The sequence below is a fragment of the Rattus norvegicus genome, chromosome 14, assembly GCF_036323735.1.
Source record: "Rattus norvegicus strain BN/NHsdMcwi chromosome 14, GRCr8, whole genome shotgun sequence".
In the NCBI taxonomy this organism is placed as follows: domain Eukaryota; kingdom Metazoa; phylum Chordata; class Mammalia; order Rodentia; family Muridae; genus Rattus; species Rattus norvegicus.
Window position 1 is genome coordinate 73,669,277 of NC_086032.1, and position 21,678 is coordinate 73,690,954.

General features: G+C 40.7%; 1 protein-coding gene across 1 annotated transcript; it reads right to left on the bottom strand.

The window, feature by feature from the left end:
• Window positions 1-468: 468 nt before the first annotated feature.
• Window positions 469-1,000, bottom strand: LOC120096627 (developmental pluripotency-associated protein 3-like). Its single transcript, XM_063273780.1, has one exon. The coding sequence runs from the start codon at window positions 975-977 to the stop codon at window positions 501-503; it is 477 nt and encodes a 158-aa protein (XP_063129850.1). The 5' UTR covers window positions 978-1,000; the 3' UTR covers window positions 469-500.
• Between the last annotated feature and the right edge of the window lie 20,678 nt (window positions 1,001-21,678).

The window sequence follows — 21,678 nt, forward strand, 5'->3', positions numbered from 1 at the left end:
GGGGAAAACAAGAGGCAGGACCAGGAGTTAGACCAGCTAGGCCTCATGGAGACCTTGCCTCAAGCAGAAATAAACAGGGTAGCACACATTGAACTCTGAACATCATGAGTGTGCACACACCCACACATGCACCTGTAAAAAACGAGTCTCCTATCTCCAATGGCTCGTTCTAATCTGTTCTGTGTATTTATTAAAGATAACAAATTTGCCTTTATTACAAATTTCTCTGCAAACTAGAAAATCTAAAATAAAAGATCTATTCCAATTACCTTCTAAATCAAACTACCGGGCTTTGACTCATGCTCAATTCTTAGGTAAATCTGTCATTCCCATGAATCCAAATGTCACACATCCTATATAATTTAAAGGTTAGCAAGTAGAAGAGATTTCCCCAGCACCAAGAAAAGTTTAATCTTAACAAACAAAAAAAAAAAAAAACAGCTTTCACATCTGCTGCATGACACCGTTAACAGCAAGGACAGTGTACAGTTCAAACTGCCCTAATTCTTCTGGTTCTGCCCTATTTTAGCATTCTCAGAAGGATCCCATCTCTGATAATGGCAGAAAGTGCAGAGACATCTGAATGGCTCATCTCGTCTCTCATTTCCTTCAAGCTGTCTTTGTCTCTGCTCAATCCGAACAAATCTTCTCATCCTTGCTATGGGGTCTTTCAGCACCGACAGCAGTGTGCGGACCCTTGTCTTGGGAAAGGCGCTTTGAACTTCCCTCATGATTCTTTCACTTCTGTTCCCCACAGGCTGGCTCTTAATCCGGAGACGAACCCTTTGATGACGATGATATTTTGGTGGCTTGGCACTGGGGTTCAGGGTTAGCTTTTTCATGACCTTTACTAGTGTTTCTGGTTGTAGGATTTCTGAATCATCTGGTGAGTCCTCTTCATCTTCCCTCTGAGATCCATCATTCATCTGAGTTTCTGGGTTCACAACTGGGTCGACTTTCTCGGATGACTTGTCCATGGCGGTGGGCAGAAGCCTCAAAAGCTAGCTCCGAACAAAGTTGCTAGCTAATCTTTGGAAAGACCTAAACTCTGGCCCCACACAGCAGAGACTGAAGCCCACAATGGAGTTTTAAATAGAGAACTGCATTTCTGTTTTTATCTGTATTTTCTGCTTGACTTCTCAACTTTTCCAATAGTAATCTCTTCTTACCAGGAAGTTACTCATCAGACAGGCTTCCTTGACTACCTTAGCAAATTCATTGTCAACTTTCTCTTCCCTAGAGGCTTATTCTCTACCACACGTTATGTTCTTCATAGCATCAGGACTCAACAGGATTAGTTAGGAATCTGCCATGTATATTTTCACAATATATATCGCCTGACTCTTCATCTTCCCTTAGGATATTGTTTACTAAGGGTTGTCTGTTTTTCAAAACTTAGGAACATTCATAAATACTGCTAAACATAGTCATGGGAGTAGGGATAGGCTAAAATTGTGTGTGTTTACATTCCTTTCCTATCAGTTCTTTGAGGGAAAAGACTGTCATCTGAACATTAAGCAATCTATCAACAGCATTCATTAAAATGTCTTGTAGGCACTGATCTGGAGACTGAGCAAAGAACGAGCCACTGTGCTCCACACACTTCCAGGATCTCACCATATTTAAATGAGGTTGGTGTCATCATGTTCATGCCCATTTTGTCATCACACCTATACAAGAGAATTCATATATTTTCTACTTTGTCCTCTTCTAGTAATTATTCTTTATTATCTACTTATAGCTCCATGTGATTTTGTGACAATTCTTGCACAAACCATAGGAAATGGTCTATGCTTTCTCTGGTGCAGATACGTAGATATATCACTGAGAACTGCTCAGAATCTCATGGCTACACAAGTGCCCCATTAACTTCGTTTCTGGTAACATGAGCAGAGCATGATTTGCTGACTCAGTAGAGAACTTAGTGTGATTAAAAAATAGTCTTTGGAAGTTTAGGACTTGGAGATTGGGAAAATATTTGTTACTGAAGCATAATGAAACAATTCACATGATATTATAACTCAGATATGACACGTTCACAGAGGTGACTTTCAAGGATCACAAATAGAAAAACAGGAGTAGATTAATTTTACTATTCAATAGTCATATAATTCTTAACAAATGAATAATTTGGATGACACTAACATTACTAATTAGAACAAACAGTGTCTTTCAGTCTGCTTATTTGGTTGATTATATTTAATGATTTAAGTATGTTGTACCATACTTGTATCTTTGGGAGGAAGACTACTTGATCATGGAGGACATTTTTTGAATGTGTTCTGAGACTCATTTTGCACATATTTTATTGAGAATTTTAGCATCTATGTTCATAAAGGAAATTGGTCTGAATTCTCTTTGATGGGTCTTTATATGGGTTGGGAATCAGAGTAATTGTGCTTTGCAAAACAAACTAGACAATGTCCCTTCTCTTTCTATTTTGTGCAATAATTTGAAGAGTACTGGTACTAATACTTCTTTGGAAGTCTGTTAGAATTCTGCACAAAACCATCTGGCACTGGGCTTTGTGTAGTTGGAACACTTTTAGTTACTGCTTCTATTTTACTAGAGATTACAGGTCTGTTTAAATTGTGTATCTGATCTTGATTTAACTTTGGTAAATTGTAATGTATGGAGAAAATTACCCATTTCTTTTAGATTTTCCAATTTGTTGGAATATAGGTTTTTAAGTATATCCTGATTCTCTGGATTTCCTCAGTGTCTGTTGTTATATTCCCTCTAAGTTTATTAATTTGGATTTTCTTTCTCTGCCTTGTAATTAATTTGGCTAATGTCTGCCAGTCTTGTTGATTTTCTAAAATAGTCAACTTTTTAACATTGATTTTTTTTTGTATTTCTTGTTTCTTTCTGCCTGGAATGAGATTATTTGCCATCTACTCCTTTTGAGTATAATTTCTTTTGTTCTAGAGATTATCATCTCAATAGATGCAGAAAAGATCTTTGACAAAGTCCAATACTCCTTCGAGATCAAACTTCTGGAGAGATTTCAGATACAAGGGGGCATATCTCAACATAATAAAGGTGGTGGGTTACAGCAAGCCTATAGCCAACATCAATTTAAATGGAGGGAAATCCTAAGTATTTCTACTAAAATCAGGAACAAGACAAGGTTGTCCACTCCATACCTATCCAATATGGTAGAAGTCTTAGCTAGAGTCATAAGACAACTGATGGAGATCAAGCTTTTTTCCCTTGCTTTAGCTAGTGGATAGGAATCATCCGTCCTGCCACTTGGCAGCAGCAGCAGGTACCTGCTTTCATACAACAAAAGAGAAAGTATAAGGTGCTGCTTATTAAAGCAGTTCAGTAATGCAGCAAGTCAAGTGTATCTTTCACTTTTGCTTTTTTGTGTGTTTGTTTGTTTTTTGAGATAGATTTCTTTGTGTAGCCTTGGATGTTCTGGATCTAGCAATGTAGATCAGGCTGTCTCCACCCGGCTCTGCCTCCCAAGTGTAGGATTAAAGACATGTACCACCACTGCCCAGCATAAGATGGATGAAGCAAAGAAGCGCAGGCTGACAGGAACCGGGTGTAGATCTCTCCTTAGAGACACAGCCAGAATATGGCAAATACATAGGCAAATGCCAGCAGGGAACAACTGAACTGAGAACAGGACCCCCGTTGAAGGAATCAGAGAAAGAACTGAAAGAGCTTGAAGGGGCTTGGGACCCCCATATGAACAACAATGCCAACCAACCAGAGCTTCCAGGGACTAAGCCACTACCCAAAGACTATACATGGACTGACCCTGGGCTCCAACTGCATAGGTAACAATGAATAGCCTAATAAGAGCACCAGTAGAAGGGGAAGACCTTAGTCCTGGCAAGACTGAACCCCCAGTAATGGGATTGTTGGGGGGAGGGTGGTAAAGGGGGGAGGATGGGGAGGGGAACAACCACGTAGAAGGGGAGGGGAAAGGGGGATATTGGCCTGGAAACTGGGAAAGGTAATAACAATTGAAATGTAAATAAGAAATACCCAATTTAATAATGATGGAGAAAAAAATAAAATAAACCAACACTTCCCAAACATAGTAAGCAAAATAAAATACACAAAGGAAAAGGGGAAAAAAAGCCCACATTATAACCAAACAAAATAATTAAAACACAAACTGTGGAGTCAATTAAAAAGAAGAAAGAAATCAAAGTCTATTTCTTTGTAGGTGATATGATAGTATACATAAGTAACCCTAAACATCCCACTGGGAAATTTCTAGCACTAATAAACACTTTCAGTGAAGCACCTGAATACAAAATTGACTCACAAAAATCAGTAGCCTTCCTACATAAAATAACAAATAGACAGGAAGAAATCACATAAACCAAGTCTTTCACAATAGCCTCAGAAAAGGTCTTGAGGTAACTAACCAAGCATGTAAAAATTTTGTATAATAAAACTTTTAAGACATTAAAGAAAGAAATTGAAAAGGATATCAGAGGATGGGAAGATCTTCCATGTTCCTGATTAGTAGGATTTATTTAGTAAAAATGGCCATCCTACCAAAAGCAACTTACAGATTCAATGTAATCCCCATCAAAATTTCTATAAAATTCTTTATAGATCTTGAAAGAACATCTTCATCTTCATATAGAAATACAAAACAAACAAAAATAGAAGACAGAATCATAAGAAAGTTAAAATAGTCCTGAGTGATAAAGGAATTGCCGGAGGTACCACCATTCCTGACTTCAGGTTGAACTCCAGGGCTATAGGAATAAAAACAGCCTTGTGTTGGCACAAAAACAGATGTGCCAGCCAATGAACAGAATCGAAGATCCAGAAATAAGTCTGCATGTCTATGGATGTCTGATTTTTTTATAAAGAAGGCAAAAATACAGACTGGACAAAGACAGCATCTTCATTGCATGGTGATTGTGAAACTGGATGGCTGTGTGTAGAAGAATCCAGATAGATCCATACTACTGCTCTACCTTAACCTTAGCTCCAAATGGATCGAAGACTTCAGTACAAAATGTCATACAGTGAATCCAATAAGAGAAAAAGTGGGGAATAACTTTTTTTAAATTGGCATAAGAGAAGACCTTCTGAATAGAACACCACTACGATCAACAATAAATGGGACTTCAGAAAATTGGGAAGTTACTGCATGGCAAAGTACACTGTCATTTGGACAAAGTAGCAGCCTACAGAATGAGAAAAGATTTTTACCAGCTACCCAGCCAAAAGAATGTTAGTATCTCTCACACACACACACATACACAGACACACACACACACACACACACACACACTTGGAGTGGACATCAAGAAAATAAATAACCCAATTTAAAAATAGGTTACATATCCAAACAGAGAATTCTCAAGAGAGAAATGCAAATGGCTGAGATGCACTTACAGAAATGTTCCACATTTTTATTCGCCAGAGAAATACAAATCAAAACTTCTTTGAGATTTCATCTTTCACCAATCACAGTGGCTAAGATCAAGAAAATAAGTGACAACTCATGCTGGTGAGGATGTCGAGTAAGGGGAGCATTCATCCATTGCTGGTGGATATGCAAACTTACACAGCCACTGTGAAAATCAGTGTGGCAGTTCATCTGAAAGTTGGAAAGTGATCTACCTAAGATCTAGCTATACCACTTTTGAAAATATACCCAGAGGGTGTTTCATCCTCCCATAGAGACACTTACACAATAGCCAGAAATTAGCTATATATGTCAGTGGATGAATAGATAAAGAAAATGTGGCATGTTCACACAATGGGGTAAATGGACAAGACTTGTAAATGAATAGAACTAGAAATATATTATCTTGAGTGATGTAACTCTGGCCCAGAAAAAAAAATGGTGTGTTTTCCCTCGTGTGTAGATGGCAGTTGTTAAGTCATTGATAAAAGCAAGCCACAGTCTGTATAATCATAGAGGTTAGGTAGAGAGTAAGGAACTCGTGTATATCTTGGGATGTTGTCTCCCCAGGACTGGGAAGTAGAAGAGATAGTTATGGATAGATGAGGGAGGAGTGGAATGTGAAGATCAAATATAGAGGGGCGGGTAAAGGAGACAATATGGGGACAGACAGCTAAAGTTAAGGTCATTTGAATGGTGGTACTGAAACCTAAAATAGTAGAAGCTTCCTATAATAATACATATATGAAAGAGATCTAAATGTCCAAATAATGAGGAAGACAGAGGCCCAGTGGGACATCTCTCATCACCAGATGAAGCATTCAGTGCTAGGAATGAGTTAATCTTTTATTTATTTATTTATTTATTTGTTTGTTTGTTTGTTTGTTTGTTTATATCTTCATTGATTTATCTATCAAATGCTGCCTCCTTCCTGGTCCCCCTCCCAGGGTTTTCCCTCATTCCCCTCCCTTTCATCTCTGAGAGGGTGACCCCCTGGGATCTCCCGCTCTGGTGCATCAAGTCTGCAGGATTAGGCACATCCTTTCTAACTGAGGCAAGACAAGGCCCCCACTATTGTATATGTGCCAGGGGCCTCAGACCAGCTGCAGTGTGATGTTTGCTTGGTAGCTCGGTCTCTGGGAGCTCCCAGGTTCTAGGTAAGTTGGCACTGTTGGTCTTCCTATGGGTTTCCAACACCTTCAGGCCCTTCAATCCTTTGCCTCATTCTTTCATAGAGTTCCCCACCCTCCATCCAATGTTTGGGTGTGGCTACCTGCATCTGGCTTAGTCAGATGCTGGGCAGAACCTCTAAGAAGACAGCTATGCTAGGCCCCTGTCTGCAAGCACAACATAGCATCACTAATAGTGTCAGGGATTGGTGCGTGCCCGGGGGATGGGTTTCAAGTTGGGTAGTCACTGCTTGACCATTACTCCAGTCTCTGCTCCATCTTTGACCCTACATTTTTTTTTAAACAGGGAAAATTTTGAGTCAAAAGTTTTGTAGGTTAGTGTCCCCATTCTGCCTTGCTACTGGAGAAATGGGTTACAGCTAATCGAATTCTTGGACAAAGGACTATCATGCACACCCAACCACCAAGTGGGCAGATGACTCAGGATGCATTTTGAATGGTTTCTTTTCAGTTTGGGGGTGTGTGTCAAGTTCTCTCTGAAAATTTAAACACCATTTCACCCCTTTCAAAGCTACACCCCCTTGCTGCAGGGAATTGAGAAATCTATGGTCTCTGCATTAGTTACTTTACTCATTGTTATGGCAAAGGCCCAGCAAAAGCAACCCAAGGAGGAAGGGCTTAGTTTTGCTCACAGTCTAAGAGCACAGTCCTTGCTTGTTGGGACGTTATGGTGGGAGAAGTTTGAGGCATTGTGTCTACAGTGAGAGGGTGGAGAGAAGTGAACGCTGGTGCTCAGCTCCCTTTTAGTTTGCTCCAGGATGACGGCCAGCTGAAGGACTGCTGCTACCCACGAGGAAGGTACTTAGTCTCACTTCAGTTAATCTAAACTAGATGCTACGTCACAGGTATGCCCAGAGGCTTGCTTCTTAGATGGTTCTAGAGACTGTCAGGTTGACAGTCACTGGTAACCATCACAGATCCATACTGCATGAAGTAAGAACTTGCACTCAGGTCAGACAGTATCTAAGCATCTTTGAATTTGTCTGACCCCTGAGATGGGTGGTGGTGGTATGGGGCTTGAAGGCGTAGATGAACTTGGAGGAAGAAGGAAGCATTCAAAGGCACAAACAATGATGCTTTCTAAGTATTTCCTGCAACAAAACACTAATCAGCTCATAAATTCCCTGTCTCACAGAAGCGAGTGATTATGGGTACTAAAGGTAGCTGCAAGGCAGAAAGGTGCCAGCAGATCAAAGAGCTTGGGACATGCATGAATGTGTGTACTTATGTAGGGGGAGCTATGAGAGTAGAAGACCAGCAGAGACAGAGTCGAAGCACTTCAGAAAGCGTTCCTCAGTAAATGCAGAAGTGCCCAGTGAAGTTAGCCTTTTAGCAAACAATGGATCACTTTCCCAGATACCTAGCTCCGGAATTTCATAGGGAATGGAATACAACTATTTAATGTTTTTTTTATTTAAACTTTTTGCACTTTGTTGTCTTATAACCCTAAGCTTAGATGATGCTTGCCTGACAGTCATGATTGAAGATGACCGAGCCCTCAAAACTTGTGTGTCTTCTAGATAAAGAAATGGTAGTGAAGCAGCCTAGAATTGATTATGGGAATTGAGATTGCAATAGTTCTGCCCATTTTGTGATGAGAGGAGAATAAAAATTCACAGTCGTAATACATAACCAGAGCCAAAGGCTGTTTCCCTACTGTCCTTTCATGCAGGAGGGCCAAGTGACCAAGGTCATAATTAATCACACTATGATTTATTTGTCTGTATAATGCATATTCAATTTAATTTGATAGTCAGGATGTAGTTATTTCATGGAAAAATTCATCTTGGTGTTTTCTCTTGGGTCTTCAGACAGTGTATAATAAATTAAATATTCTCATAAACTTTGTTGACATAAAGGGGAAGTTTCTGACTCAAAAAGGCAAACTAAGAAAATGAAGGTGAACAGTGTCGTTCCCTGTGTTCTCACAGGAGGGGCCTCCTGGGGCTGTTTATTGCTAATGAGTGAACAGAGCCATATTTCATGCTGGTCACTGCCGTCCATCTACCACCAAGCCCATCCTTAACCTATACATTTCGGATGTTCCTTGCTGGAGCATTCATTCTTTTAAAACTTGACCTTCAGCACATGCGTGATGACACCTCGTTAATGCATTCCTGCTTCATGGACTTCTCTTTGCTCCAGTGGAAACTGTTTTAAGGGGCTTGCTTTGTGCTTGTGAACAGGCCCTGTTGGAAAGGAAGTCCCTGAAGTGTCTGTCTCCTTCAATTTTCCATGATACAAGGAAACTGGACTTTGTCTGTCTTCCAGTAAATTCAAATTTGCTTCCCTCACAAAATTATTAAATGAGGTCTAGTTGTGAGCCTTGGGGTCTTCAGCAGCAGCGCTGAGAAGTGGGAGGGGCCCAGTGTTTGCATTTCACTGATTCAGGTTTCAAAGACTTACCCTTCTGGGGCTATTAGCTCAGGTGAGGATGTTAATCCTAATCCTGATTTAGTCATGAAAAGATGATCCTGTGGTATCACTGACACAAGTGCCAGTAGTGATATAAGCACAAAGACTGACTGTATCCGCAATGCCCAAGAGCAACGGCTGTTCTCCTACTGTGTGGAGGTCAGTGTTCTTCAGGGAAGCAGAGCAAAGATGATGTGAAGGGAAAAAGGTTTGTTCTTTTTCCCAGCTCTGGAGACTGGGAAATCCAAGCTCTTCATGGCAAGTGCTAGATAGGTGACTGGAGACTGAGAAAATGGCTAATTGTGTAGTTAACGCCTAAAGACTATCATATTGGAGATCCGGGGAACAGCTCATGTTGCAGTTCAAGCCCCAATACAGCAAAATTCCAATTGATTTGCAAAATCTCGATGTCAGTATTTTGCATCACTTGGGCATTCGACTAATTAGATATAGATTAGATCTTCTAATGTTGATGAAGCCGTTGTGCGTTAGAGATATTTTCCATAGTTAGTTTCATTTTGTTAGTTAATGTCTACTGATTTAAATGTTAGTTTCCCCTGGTCATGTCTTGAATAATGTGTGACCACATACATGACAGTGGGAATCGAGCCACATAAAGTTAATGGCCACATAAAATTAACCATCAATGTATACTAATTTTATAGTCATGCCAAAATAATGTATTAATATTGTGGCATGTTCCACTAATTTTAGAAACCTAACCATAGGCAGAGATGCCTGCATATATAATATGTGTATTATATGTATGACTATACTATATATGTACTATGTGTAATACACACACACACACACACACACACACACACACAAATATTGATAGAGAAAGGTAAACACTCATTGCAAAGAGAATTGTCTCCTCAGTGTTGTTCGGTTTAGCTAGCCATGCCTAAAATCTAGGGGTAGCTATCAGGCAAGACATGCTACTCCTTGTGGGCAGGAAAGGATACCACAGTATATTGCTGGAGTTGTTTCTGGGAAATCTGAGCTCTGCTTTGGAAACCTTTCAATCAACAAAATTAGTATTAGTTTTCACAACTCCTTTCCATAGAGAGCAATTGACTGTAGAGGGGAATTTGATTTACAGAAGGTCTAAATTGATGTTTGACTAACTGTAGGGAACTATGGACTAGCCATATTGGGCACATAAATCTGACTATTATAAATATTTAAAGCAACAAACAATGCCTGGTATGTGTGTGTGTGTGTGTGTGTGTGTGTGTGTGTGTGTGTGTGTATGTGTGTTTGTGTATGTGTTGATTATTTCCAGCCAGAACAGTAAGATAAATAAGTGTGAATTACCTGAACCTATATGTATCTCCACATATAGATTAGTAAGAGATGTGAGAGTCTTTAATATGAAGCTATATTTATTGTCATATATGTTTTGTGTTAAAAGATTGTGATACAGTTGAAAATAAACTACAATCTCATAAATTAATATGATTAAGCAAAAACAAAACCCTACCAATTTACATTCCCAACATTTAGAACATACCACTATGCTAAGAGTTTTAAATTCATTTTATGTTTAATTTTCATAGACCTCTAAGATAAATATTACTTGTGATTTTCTGTACAAAAGCCTGAGGTATAGGAAGTATCAACTGTTAGTTAAGGATTATGTAGGTAGCAAGTAAAAAACAAACAAACAGACAAAGAAAAAACCAAGATACTCACCTGGCATGGTCCAGTAGCGTTAGTCAAGTTGGGCAGAACTATATGGTAGGAGGGACACATATGTAATGCTCAGAAGAATCAGAGATAGGGACATTTGTGTGGGAGGTAGCAACAAGTCCCCCTTGTTAATGAGGGAAGACAGAATTCAGCAGATAGAATTGAGAAGGAGGTGTTGAGAAAGAGCGTGAAATGCTACCAGGAAGAGGGTAAAGACTCAGTGCAGTGATTTGAATATGCTTGACCCATGGAATGGTATTGTTAGGAGGTGTAACCTTGTTGGAGTAGGTGTGGCTTTGCTGGAGAAAGTGTGTTACTGTGGGCGTGGGTTCATCCTAGTCGCACATGAGAGTCTTCTCCTTTTTGCCTTAGGAACCAAATATAGAACTCTCAGCTCCTCCAGTGACATGCCTGCCTGGGCACTGCCATGCTTCATGCCACAATGGTAATAGACTGAACATCAGAACTTCTAAGTCAGGGCAGATTAAATGTTGTTTTTTTTTTTATAAGAATTGCCTTGGTCATGGAGTCTCTTCACAGCGATGGAAACCCTAAGACACTCAATGAAAAGATATACAGAAGGGTGCATGGGATCTAGGAGCAATGTACCTCACTACAAGGGGTGCTAGGGTGGAAGAGAATGGCAGAATCATTCAAGCCCTGCACATCTGTGTGTGGAGGAGTTTTATCAGGGAGCTGAGTTTTGTATCTGGGTTCACAATGGAATCAGAGACAATTGACAAGTAGAATCAGAAGCTGGAGAGGAGAAATTAGTTGCCAGATGATCTGGCCAACCAGTTCTGAGATTTGTTGGGGAGATGAAGAAGAGGCAGGGACAGTTCTGAAAGGTGGTTCTTTATAGAGATGGTGGCTGCTTGGTTTGTCTGTCTCTGTCTCTCTGTCTCTCTCTGTCTCTCTCTCTCTCTCTGTGTTTGTGTAGGAATGTGAGCTTTCGTGTAACTTCTTTTAGGACACATTATCATTGTTTTCTGAAGTCCCTACATTTTAAGGAAAATGGAAGATTTGAGTATCTGAAGGCTACTAGTTCAATTTGGCGAAGGTAGACTTTGGGTGCAAGATTTATAAAATTGCCTTGAAAGTATTTTCCAGGACTCATTCAGTGACTTCACTCAGCCCAGCTTAAATGGTCTCTTTTGGTTTTGAGTCCATAAAGCCCCTCTCTCTCCCTCTCATTTCCCTGTTCAGGTCCACGTCCAGATAAAACAGCTAACTCAAATATGGTGTAAAAATGCAAGTCCCCTTTAGCCTAGCCTTTCATGCTGCGCCCCCAAAGTGTGCCTGGGTGTTGAAAGTGAGAAAAGGTGGGGCTGGGGACAGTGTGTTTTTCCAGGGCCATTTATGGGAGCAGGCTCTCTCTGGAGCTTTTAGCGGGAACCCTTGCCTCATGGCCCAGTGGAAGTCATTCAGGATGATGCCCATGCTCAGTGGTCGGTGGAGAGCTGGAAAAGCTGCCAAAGCCAGCAGCTGGAGCAATAGAGTAAATCAAGTTAAGAAGGAACAGGACAAGATTTTGGAAAGGGAGAGGAGGTGCGGGTCAAACCATTAACCAGACCTGCAGGGTTAAGATGATGAGATATAAATTGACTGGTATTCCCTGGGCTTAGGAAAACCAGCCTGTCTGGGATTTATATCTGGTCCTCTGGCCCTGAATGATCTCAAGTGCCTCCTTCCTTGCCTGGCTGCCCCGTAGGCCTCAGGTGTGTGGTGTTTAGAGCATTACGGAGTGCAAACCAGAAAGCTCTGGATTTCGCATCTATTGGTGCATTTATCCAGCTATCATCCTCAATTAGTGCACATATTGCAGAGCTCACACTGCCTGTGCAGAAAGACCACCTGAGCATCTCTGTCCTCTCCTAGTTGCTATCTCTAAGTAATTTCGCTTCACTTTCTGGTAGACATTAGTAGAACAGGGCCTTGTACATGTGTGAGCCTGGCACTCAGATGATGGAAATTTAGGACTCTGAAACTGGACTTGAAGCTCTAGGTAAGTACAGTGGTTAACCAACCAAGTGGTCTCAAGTGGTTCCATTATATAGGTAAAGAAGTTGAGGCTCAGAGTTATCTGGCTTGCCCATAGTTGCACATTTAGAGCATAGCAAATGAGCTTGACACAATTAGCCGCATTTTATAGGTATAGAGACTAAGACTCATAAAATAGTACAAGGACGCCTAGAGAGCAAATGCCAAAACCAAGTCTTAATCCCAACCTTCTTTGGGTCACAGTGTTGCTATGCTCCACCTGCTTGACATCCTCTCTACATTGCTCTCCCCTAGAGAGTGGCTGGCAAGGATTCAGGAAACGTTTTTTTCCAATCAACCATGTTTGTCATGAGCATCCTACTCATATGTTCTTGCATATCTGTATCAACTAATTCATAATTACAAGTGCTGATTGTGTCACGCCCAGCAGGGCCCTGAGAACCTGCCTATGAATAAGCTCCGTGCCCATCAGCCTTGATTCCCACTCTCTTTATGTCCACTCCATTGCTGATTCTGGCAGATCCACCTCCACCCCAGTGGCCATTTTCTTCTCTCTTCTGAAGGTGACCATACTGTCCTGTGTCCTCATCATCTTAGTTTTGATCTGCTAATGACAGTTCTCGGAGTCTACAAACCCCTACTCCTATAGCAGCTAAAACGAATTTTTAAAAGTGTGTGCGTGTGTGTTATGTATGTATGAATGTATGAATGAATGTATGTATACATATATGTATGCCTGCAGCACTCTCGACCATGGAGCTATCCCTCTAACTCCAAGAATGAGGTTTTTTTAAAGCTATGTTAGAGGACAATCGTTTTTAAAAAGCCCTGATGGCTCTTTATTATAGTTAGAAAAGAGACAAACTCCCCACACTGATGGATAAGTCCTTTCTTAATCTGCCCTCCCAGGCCTGCAGTAGCTCCTGTGTGTTATCAGTCATATTGAAGATACTTAATGCTTTTCTTATGCCCCAATGCTGTTCCTGCTTTCCAGACATGTTCTCAACCACTTGCCTGGAAGTCTGTTCCCTGCAATGTCATAGACTAGCACATCTGTCCCCAACTTATGTAGACTCCCGAAAGTATTTATTTTCATCCTACTCAAAGAGCCTACCAAATCCCTTGAATTCCTCTATTTCAATTATCAGAATCAAGTGTCTCCCTTGGCTACAACTAATAATCTGTTAATTTTCTTCCCATCATAATGTAACTTCAAGAGGCTAAGACTAAATCCGTGACTCTATTGCTGTCTGAACATTTGTCAGACAATAAGATAGATAGCTACGGCACCTGCATTATTAACCAGATTTCCATGATTGTGACAAAATATTCTCGCAAATCAACTGAAAGTAAGAAAGATTAATGTTGGGTTAAGATTGTGGAGGTGCCTCATGGTCACTAGCTTTGCTGTTTTCTGGTCTGTGCGATCGTCCAGTGACTTACATCTTCTAGTGAAGATACAGCCCCACAGTGTTTAGCAGTTCCTAGCAGTTCACTTGGCTACGGATCTATCAGTGATCAGGCCATGGATGAGTTAATGCCTGCGTTATCCAATTCCCTGTGAACTCAGCTGCACTGGGGATAACTTTGTGAAGCACATGGATGAGATCTTTTGAGATCTAAACCATAATACTTGTCTTTACAGCATTGATAGTCTGGTTGAAGACATTTAAATTTTGAGCCTTTTTAAAAATAATAGTTTTTAAAATTAAATACTTGTTAATTACTTTTTCTATAATATACTTTGATCAATTTTTCCTTCCAAACTGTTCCCAGAGCTTCCATACCGTACTATCCACCCAAGTTCATATTCTTCACCCTCTTTGTCAAAAGCAGAAAGAAAAGAAAAAGAAGAAAAAACCAAACTACAAATAACACTTAACAAAAAAGCACACTCAAAACAAAAGCACCCGGAAAACAAAACAATCAACCAACCAACCACCACCACCACCACCATCATTACCATCACCACCACCATCACCACCATCACCACCACCGCTGCTGCCACCACCACCACCACCATCACCACCACTACCATCACCATCACCATCACCACCACCACCACCACCACCACCACCACCACCACCACCACCACCACCACCACCACCACTACCACCAAACCCAACTCAACTTGTAGAGTATTTAGTGCAGGCCAACTTCTCCTGCATGGGGCTGCCCTGGAGTAGGGTTGATGTACCCAGTGACACTGCATTGGAGAAAACTGGTCTTCTTTTTTCCAGCTGGCATCAATTGCAAATCGCTTCTTTGTAAGGGGTAGGACTTTACATTCACTTAACCTTCTCCATGTGCAGATTCGCTATTTGACCCTGTGAAGGACTTGAATGCTGTCACAGTCCCTGTGAGTCCAGATGTTTATTAGCCCTGTTGTGTTTGAATGACACTGTTTCCTTGGAATCCCCCACCACCTCTGGCTCTAACAATCTTCCTACCTCCCTCTTCTGCACAGATCTCTGAGCTTTGAGGGGAGAGGTTCTATGAAGACATCCCATTGAGGACTGGTTCTCCAAAGTCTCACTGTCTGTAGATTCTACTGTTGTGGGTCTCTGTTCCCATCCACTGCCCAAAGAAGCTTCTTTGATGAGGGCTGAGCATGACATCGATCTATGAGTAGGGCGGAACGTCATCAGGAGTCAGTCTATTACTTTATTCCTTTAGCAGAACAATAAGATTTAGTTTTCCCCTAGGCCCATGGCCTATCTAGTCTCAGATTATTGACCACACAAGCAGTGCTACGTAGGTTCCATTTCCTGGATTGGGCCTTAACTCAAATCAGGTATTGGTTGGTTTTATCCACAAGTTTTGTGCCATTGTATTTAATAGCACCAGATTCTTGATTACTTACGTGATTTCTGAGCCTCCTGAAGGCTACTTTGTTTCAAAACTGGGTCGCCCTCCTTGGCCCGTGTTCCAAGTGTTCTTTGTGTGTGTGTGTGTGTGTGTGTGTGTGGTTGAGAACAGATAGTTCTGAGAAGATACAAAACAAACTTTTTGATTGGCTAGTCACTTTGTGTGAGGACTAAAATGTAAAATACAGATTTCTGTCTGCCATAAAGTGAAGACATGAACCTTGTAATTATTGTTTCTGCATTGAAAAATCTCTTTCTTCTCTGTGGAGTTTTAAAGAACATAACCAATATCTATTATCAAAAAACCTTTTGGAGTAAGGTAGGGGAACTTTTTTTTTCTCCATCTTTATTAAACTGGGTATTTCTTATTTACATTTCAATTGTTATTACCTTTCCTGGTTTCTAGGCCAACATCCCCCTAACCCCTCTCCCTCCCCTTCTATATGGGTGTTCACCTCCCCATCCTCCCCTGATTACCGCCTTCCCCACAACAATCCCGTTCACTGGGGGTTCAGTCTTGGCAGGCCCAAGGGCTGGTAGGGGAACTTTTAAAACAATGTAAATTCATACAAGATAGGCTAGTATAGAGAGAAGATACATTAATGTTACCTCATTTACCACAGATAAAGGCTCCTAGTACTTCTATCATCTGCAATTTTGATGTAGAATATAAAATCCACCAGTCTCTTGATGCCTTAAGGATTTTTCCTCAAGGTTTAGATCAGTGAACATGTATAATGTGATATGTCTGTAGAACAGAAGGGATTGAAGAAATATTAAGAAAGATGAGGACTCTGGTTGGTTGGTTTGGTGGGATCCCTGTGATCCACAGTGCATGTTGTTTTTGCAATGGGAAGGCACTAGAGGATTTAAAGAAAGAGGGCTGTCTTAGTTAAGCTTTCTATTGCTGTGAAAGCACACCATGACCAAGGCAACTTTTATAAAGGACAACATTTAATTGGGGCTGGCTTACAGTTTCAGAGGTTCAGTCCATTATCAACAGGGCAGGAAGCATGGCAGCGTGCAGCCAGAAATGGTGCTGGAGGATCGGAGAGTTCTGCATCTTGATCCATTTGCAGCCAGAAAAGATTGCTTCCCAGGCAGCCAGGAGGAGGGTTTTCAAGCCTAACCACACCATGACAGACTTCCTCCAACAAGCCACAGCTATTCCAACAAGGCCACACCTCCCAATAATGCCACACCCTGGGGCAAGTATATGCAAACCACCACAATGGCCCTTGACCCAAATTACATTTGGGTTATCTCACTTCCACACACTCAGCATGAATTCAAGAGGAAAGAATTCATGCTGTGAATTCACTCTGTGAATTCAGAGTGAAGTAATAAAGGAGTTGGAAAGAGACTAGAGAGTTGGTAGCAGTGACATGTAGATGTCTTGCTGCTGGGTCAGGAACTGCAATACAGAAGAAAAAAGTTATCTCTGTTAGTGCCATTGCTCAGACTTTCATGGAGTAACCGGCTGTGCATTCTGATTTGTGAGAAGCACATCTAATTAAAGACACACCCAAAAACATCAGAACAAATTCTCAAACATAGTAGACAAGGCTAGACTCCCAGTAAGGCCTACTGATGTGATTAACTACTTCCATTAGAAGAGATGATGTCTATTTGATTACTTTATTCAAGGAGAGGGAGGTGGAGGGGTGTCAGTAAATCTCTCTCTGTCCAAATAAGCATGTTTAACTTCAATTATGGTTGCCTTTAGAGAACTGTGCAAGTCTTTTAGTGTGTTTCAAAGTATTTTACTTAGACACTTTGGAAAAACATACATCTCTATTCATGGCAATGGTTATATATCCTGATTTATATACCCTGCTTCACTGTAAATCATTCAAAACTCAAAAATTAAATTTTATGAAATAACACTTTGATGGCTCTATGCCTGGGCAAAGGACAGGGGAGAATAAAATTTCTTGCTGCCAATTATCATTGGATTTCTTTCCACTATGTCTTTTTTTTTTAAAGAATTGAGCAAATTGTTCTAGTTTGTCTGTAAATATAGAGAATAAGGTACACAATTGCTCTGTTTAAAAAAAATCATTCAAAACTTGACTTAAAATGTTTTACTTTTCACCATTGTTTCATTTTATTTATCTTTAGAATTATATAGCCAAGCATACTAAAAGTTTACTATACACGACCATGTCTTGGGCATAGATGAATATCTGGGGAACAAGGATGGGGGGTTGTCCACTTAATTGCCTGGTGGGCAGACATGGGTTATTCCAGCACGAGCAGGAATAGGCTCTTATACAGATGTACTCACTTTTTTCTGAAGTTGCTTAATTTTCTTTTTGCAGATGTTTCTCCTCTCTCTCCTACAAGAGGATGGATTAGTTAGGTTTCCTCATTTGGGGATGAAAAGAAATCATTGCTACTGAGGGCTGCTCTTCTGTAGGGCCTATGCCAGGTGGTCTGCATGCTCGCCTATTGAGTCTTTCTATAATTCTGGGAATTGCTTCTTAACAATCCTAGTTTTACAGATGGCAAAACATGGCCAGAGAGGTCCACAAATGAATGTGCCTCCACTAATTTATTTCTTGAAATCACTTTTCTCCCAAGCATTAGAAGGTAGAGCCTTTTAAAGTTTATTAGATCACAAGACAGACTCTTCCTGAATGGGATTTATGTCCTCAAAACAGATACTCCAGAGGGCTCCCTTGACCTTTCTGCCTTGTGTGAACACAGCAGGAAAATGTCATCTTTGAGGAATAAGTTTCCCCAGATTCATGACCTTGTATATGTTAATTAAGATGAGTATGCATATTAATTTCCAGTTTATGAGTAATGCATATGTGTTATTCATAAGCTATCATCTAAGTTATTTTGTTATAACAACATGATGAACCCAAGACACTAAGTACCATACACATTTAAGCTATAAAATCCAGCTTTGGCATAAAAATCTCACATGGTATCACCCTGTACAAAAGTTCTTCCTTGGGGGCCTATGACTTTCTTAGCCATGGGTTTTGACTATGCTTATAGTTTGGAGTAGACCTCAAATCCATTCAAGAGAGCAGCTGGTTATCCCATAAACATTCTTGCCACTATTGTACCAGTAGACACATCTCATGTGGAGGGTTTGCAGTAAAGCACACAAAATTCAGTGATGGGTAAGACCACTGATGTCTTTCCTCCTTCAGCAACCTGCACAACGAATTTCAGTACTATGAAAGCTGGACATCAGGAAGGAAGTTTCCTAGTCATCTCAATATTGATTTCCTCATGTCCTGCAACAAAAGTGGATAGTATCCAAAGCAACAGAGTCTTACTATTTAGTATGGTATATAGCAAAGATCAGTGACAATAACCGGTATTTTTGGGTACTTCTGGGGCTTCCCTAACCAATAACATGCAGAGAGGTAACCAGGACCTGGCTTTGAGATTTATTTGGTAAGCAATGTCTTCTGGAAGCAGGATTGTTCACCCATGCAGGGTATCTATGTCAAATTCCTTAAGAAACGTTTTGTAAATTGGCTTACAAACTAGTGGAGGTTTGTAAGACTTTTATCATATAACTGTTGTTTTGGTTAACCTTCTCCTCCAATTCTCTTCTCCACCTTCATTTGAACTTTAATATCTGACCTCCCATTTTTCACATCATGTGTGTTCTATGTGCACCTCCTTATTATTTTTTACTTGGGTCTTAAGATCATATGGGTCCCATGTAGTTTCTTCATGAAGACTTTATTTTGATGAAGCCTTCCCCATTCTTTATTTCCCTATCTCCAACTCCCCACTACCTTTTATAAGTTCGTATCGACATTGCTATCCACACTGCTTTACACACATTATGCCTTTTAGAAAGGATCTTTGAAGAAGAAAAAGAATCCCTAGACAAAGAGGGAAGATGGGTCAGTGGGTAACAGCGCCTGCTGAACAAGCAAGAGGACATGAGTTCATATCCCCAACACTCAGTCTGAGTCGGGTGTGGCTGTACATGCTTGTGGGAGAAACTGAGATATCACCGGAGCTGGCATGCTACCACCATAGTCAGAAAAAAAAAGGCAAACTCCAGGTCCAGTGAGAGATGTCATCTCTGGGGGACTAATGTAGACAATGACAGAGAATGCATTTGTTATCCTCCTCTGACCTCTGTGCCTACAAGGTCAGATATGTGTGCATGCACCATGCATACATACATCACGAACACTAATACCACCACCAATAACAAAAGCAAATTATTACCAGGGAGAATAACTAATATAATTTGTGAAAATATTTAGGCCAGCAGAAAATTGGAAGGCAGAAGGTTCTAGAAATAGGGATGACAAAGAAATTTAACACGATGTTTTGTGGTTTGCAAGAACGTTGCTAATGAGGCCTCCAAGTTTTGGCAGCACAAGGATGCCATCTTCTCTAGTTGGCTACTACTTAATATATGGCGGTCCTTTTGCTAAAAATGTGTTCCTCCCTATGTAAATGTGTTACTTCCTCTCCCTTCTGTAAGTGGGAACTCCTTGAGGGCAGAGCCCATGGTACAATTACATTTGTATCCAATGCCTTGGAAATTAAAACGATAAAAATAAGTAAATGACTAGTGGAACAAATAGGTGATTTTGGCAAAACATTCAGTATCAGTGCCATTTTACAGATGAGTAAGAAGGCTCCAGGCCAGAAGTGATTCCATCAGACCCCCACTCCAGTACTTTGTTCTCTGACTCTTTTCTCTCTGTCCCTGGTCTGTGCAGCTTAGGCAATTGTTGATAAATGAGTTTACTCAGACAAGGCTGGGCAGCTCTTTGCAAATGTCACATTTGGCTGCAGTGTATACCATGAGAAACACAGCACTTCGATATGTTCATTTCCTTTTGCAGGGATCTCTCCACACAGCTAACACGTTGATGTCTTTCAGCCTTTGTTCTTCCTTCCACAATCACAACACTGCTTAACAGCGTTCCTGTAATGACCATTACACCAAGCAACATACTAAATGGAGAGTGTCATTGAGGGTGTGAATCATGTGGCATTTATGCAGAGAGTCATCCAGAACACACATTGCTAAGTTCTGCAAACAATTATGGCTCTGGTGTAGCTATTATCTTTTAGGACAGCTTTTGCAGCCCATTTTGTCTTAAATGACTAGAAACGCCCTTACTCACTAAGTACCTTAGCACAATAGTTCATGGCAGCTCGAATATTGCAAATACTCTCCATTTTTATATTTAATTTTTTTCCAAAAAAAAAATCTGAGCTCTGTGCTGAGGAATCAAAAATTATTTTCCACTAGCAAAAAAACATATCGGAACTTTGAACCTTTGTCTCATGCAATCCAGGAAAGGAATATGTCCATCCTTTTTGCATTTTTAATGGAAAGGAAGTATTTATTTTATGAGGACAATTAAATGAGTTTCCTATGCATCAGGCTTGCTAGAACACAGACCATGTATGTTACATAAAACAGACATACTTCCACGCCAAGGGAATCTCTGGTCTTTTCGCTTCCCTTCTCACCTTTCTGCACTTCGGTGATGACCGAGTGATTGCTTTTGCCTCTAGCTGGAAAATTCATAAATCTGAGGGAAGGAAGAGGTTGACTTCTTGGCTGTTCTCTCTCTCTTTCTCTCAGAGACTCGTGGCTCATTTATCAAAGGGCTCCTCTCTGAGAACATGCCTGTAACACCTCAACATCCCTGCAAGCTTTCTGTAAGCTTTGTCTCTTCCATGGCTCCGCCCCTGTTTTTGAAGGCTGATGCAGCTTCTGGAGGGGAAGGGATTTGCAAGGGTAATGGGAAACTTCCAGGAGGTGCAAACATTTGCCAGAACGTGCATTGTGTGGGAAGGGAAGAAGACGTTGCAACTTTGCTACAAAAGGCTGCTCAAACTGAGATGAACAGGAGAAACTGTCGGATATGTGCGTTGAGAGGGTCGGATTTAGATAGTTATCCAGAGCTATGTGGCTTTATGATAACCCATGGAATACTGACTATGGAATTTTATCTGTGGGTTTCAAACCCCGGGATTTATGATAAACAAACGTATCTTCGCCGTGATTCCAAATTCCCAAGGAGACCAAGAGAATTCCCTGACGTCAGATCCATCGCAGAAACACTCCAGTTTTCTCCTTCCTCTTACTTTGCAGACCTCCCCACTTTTC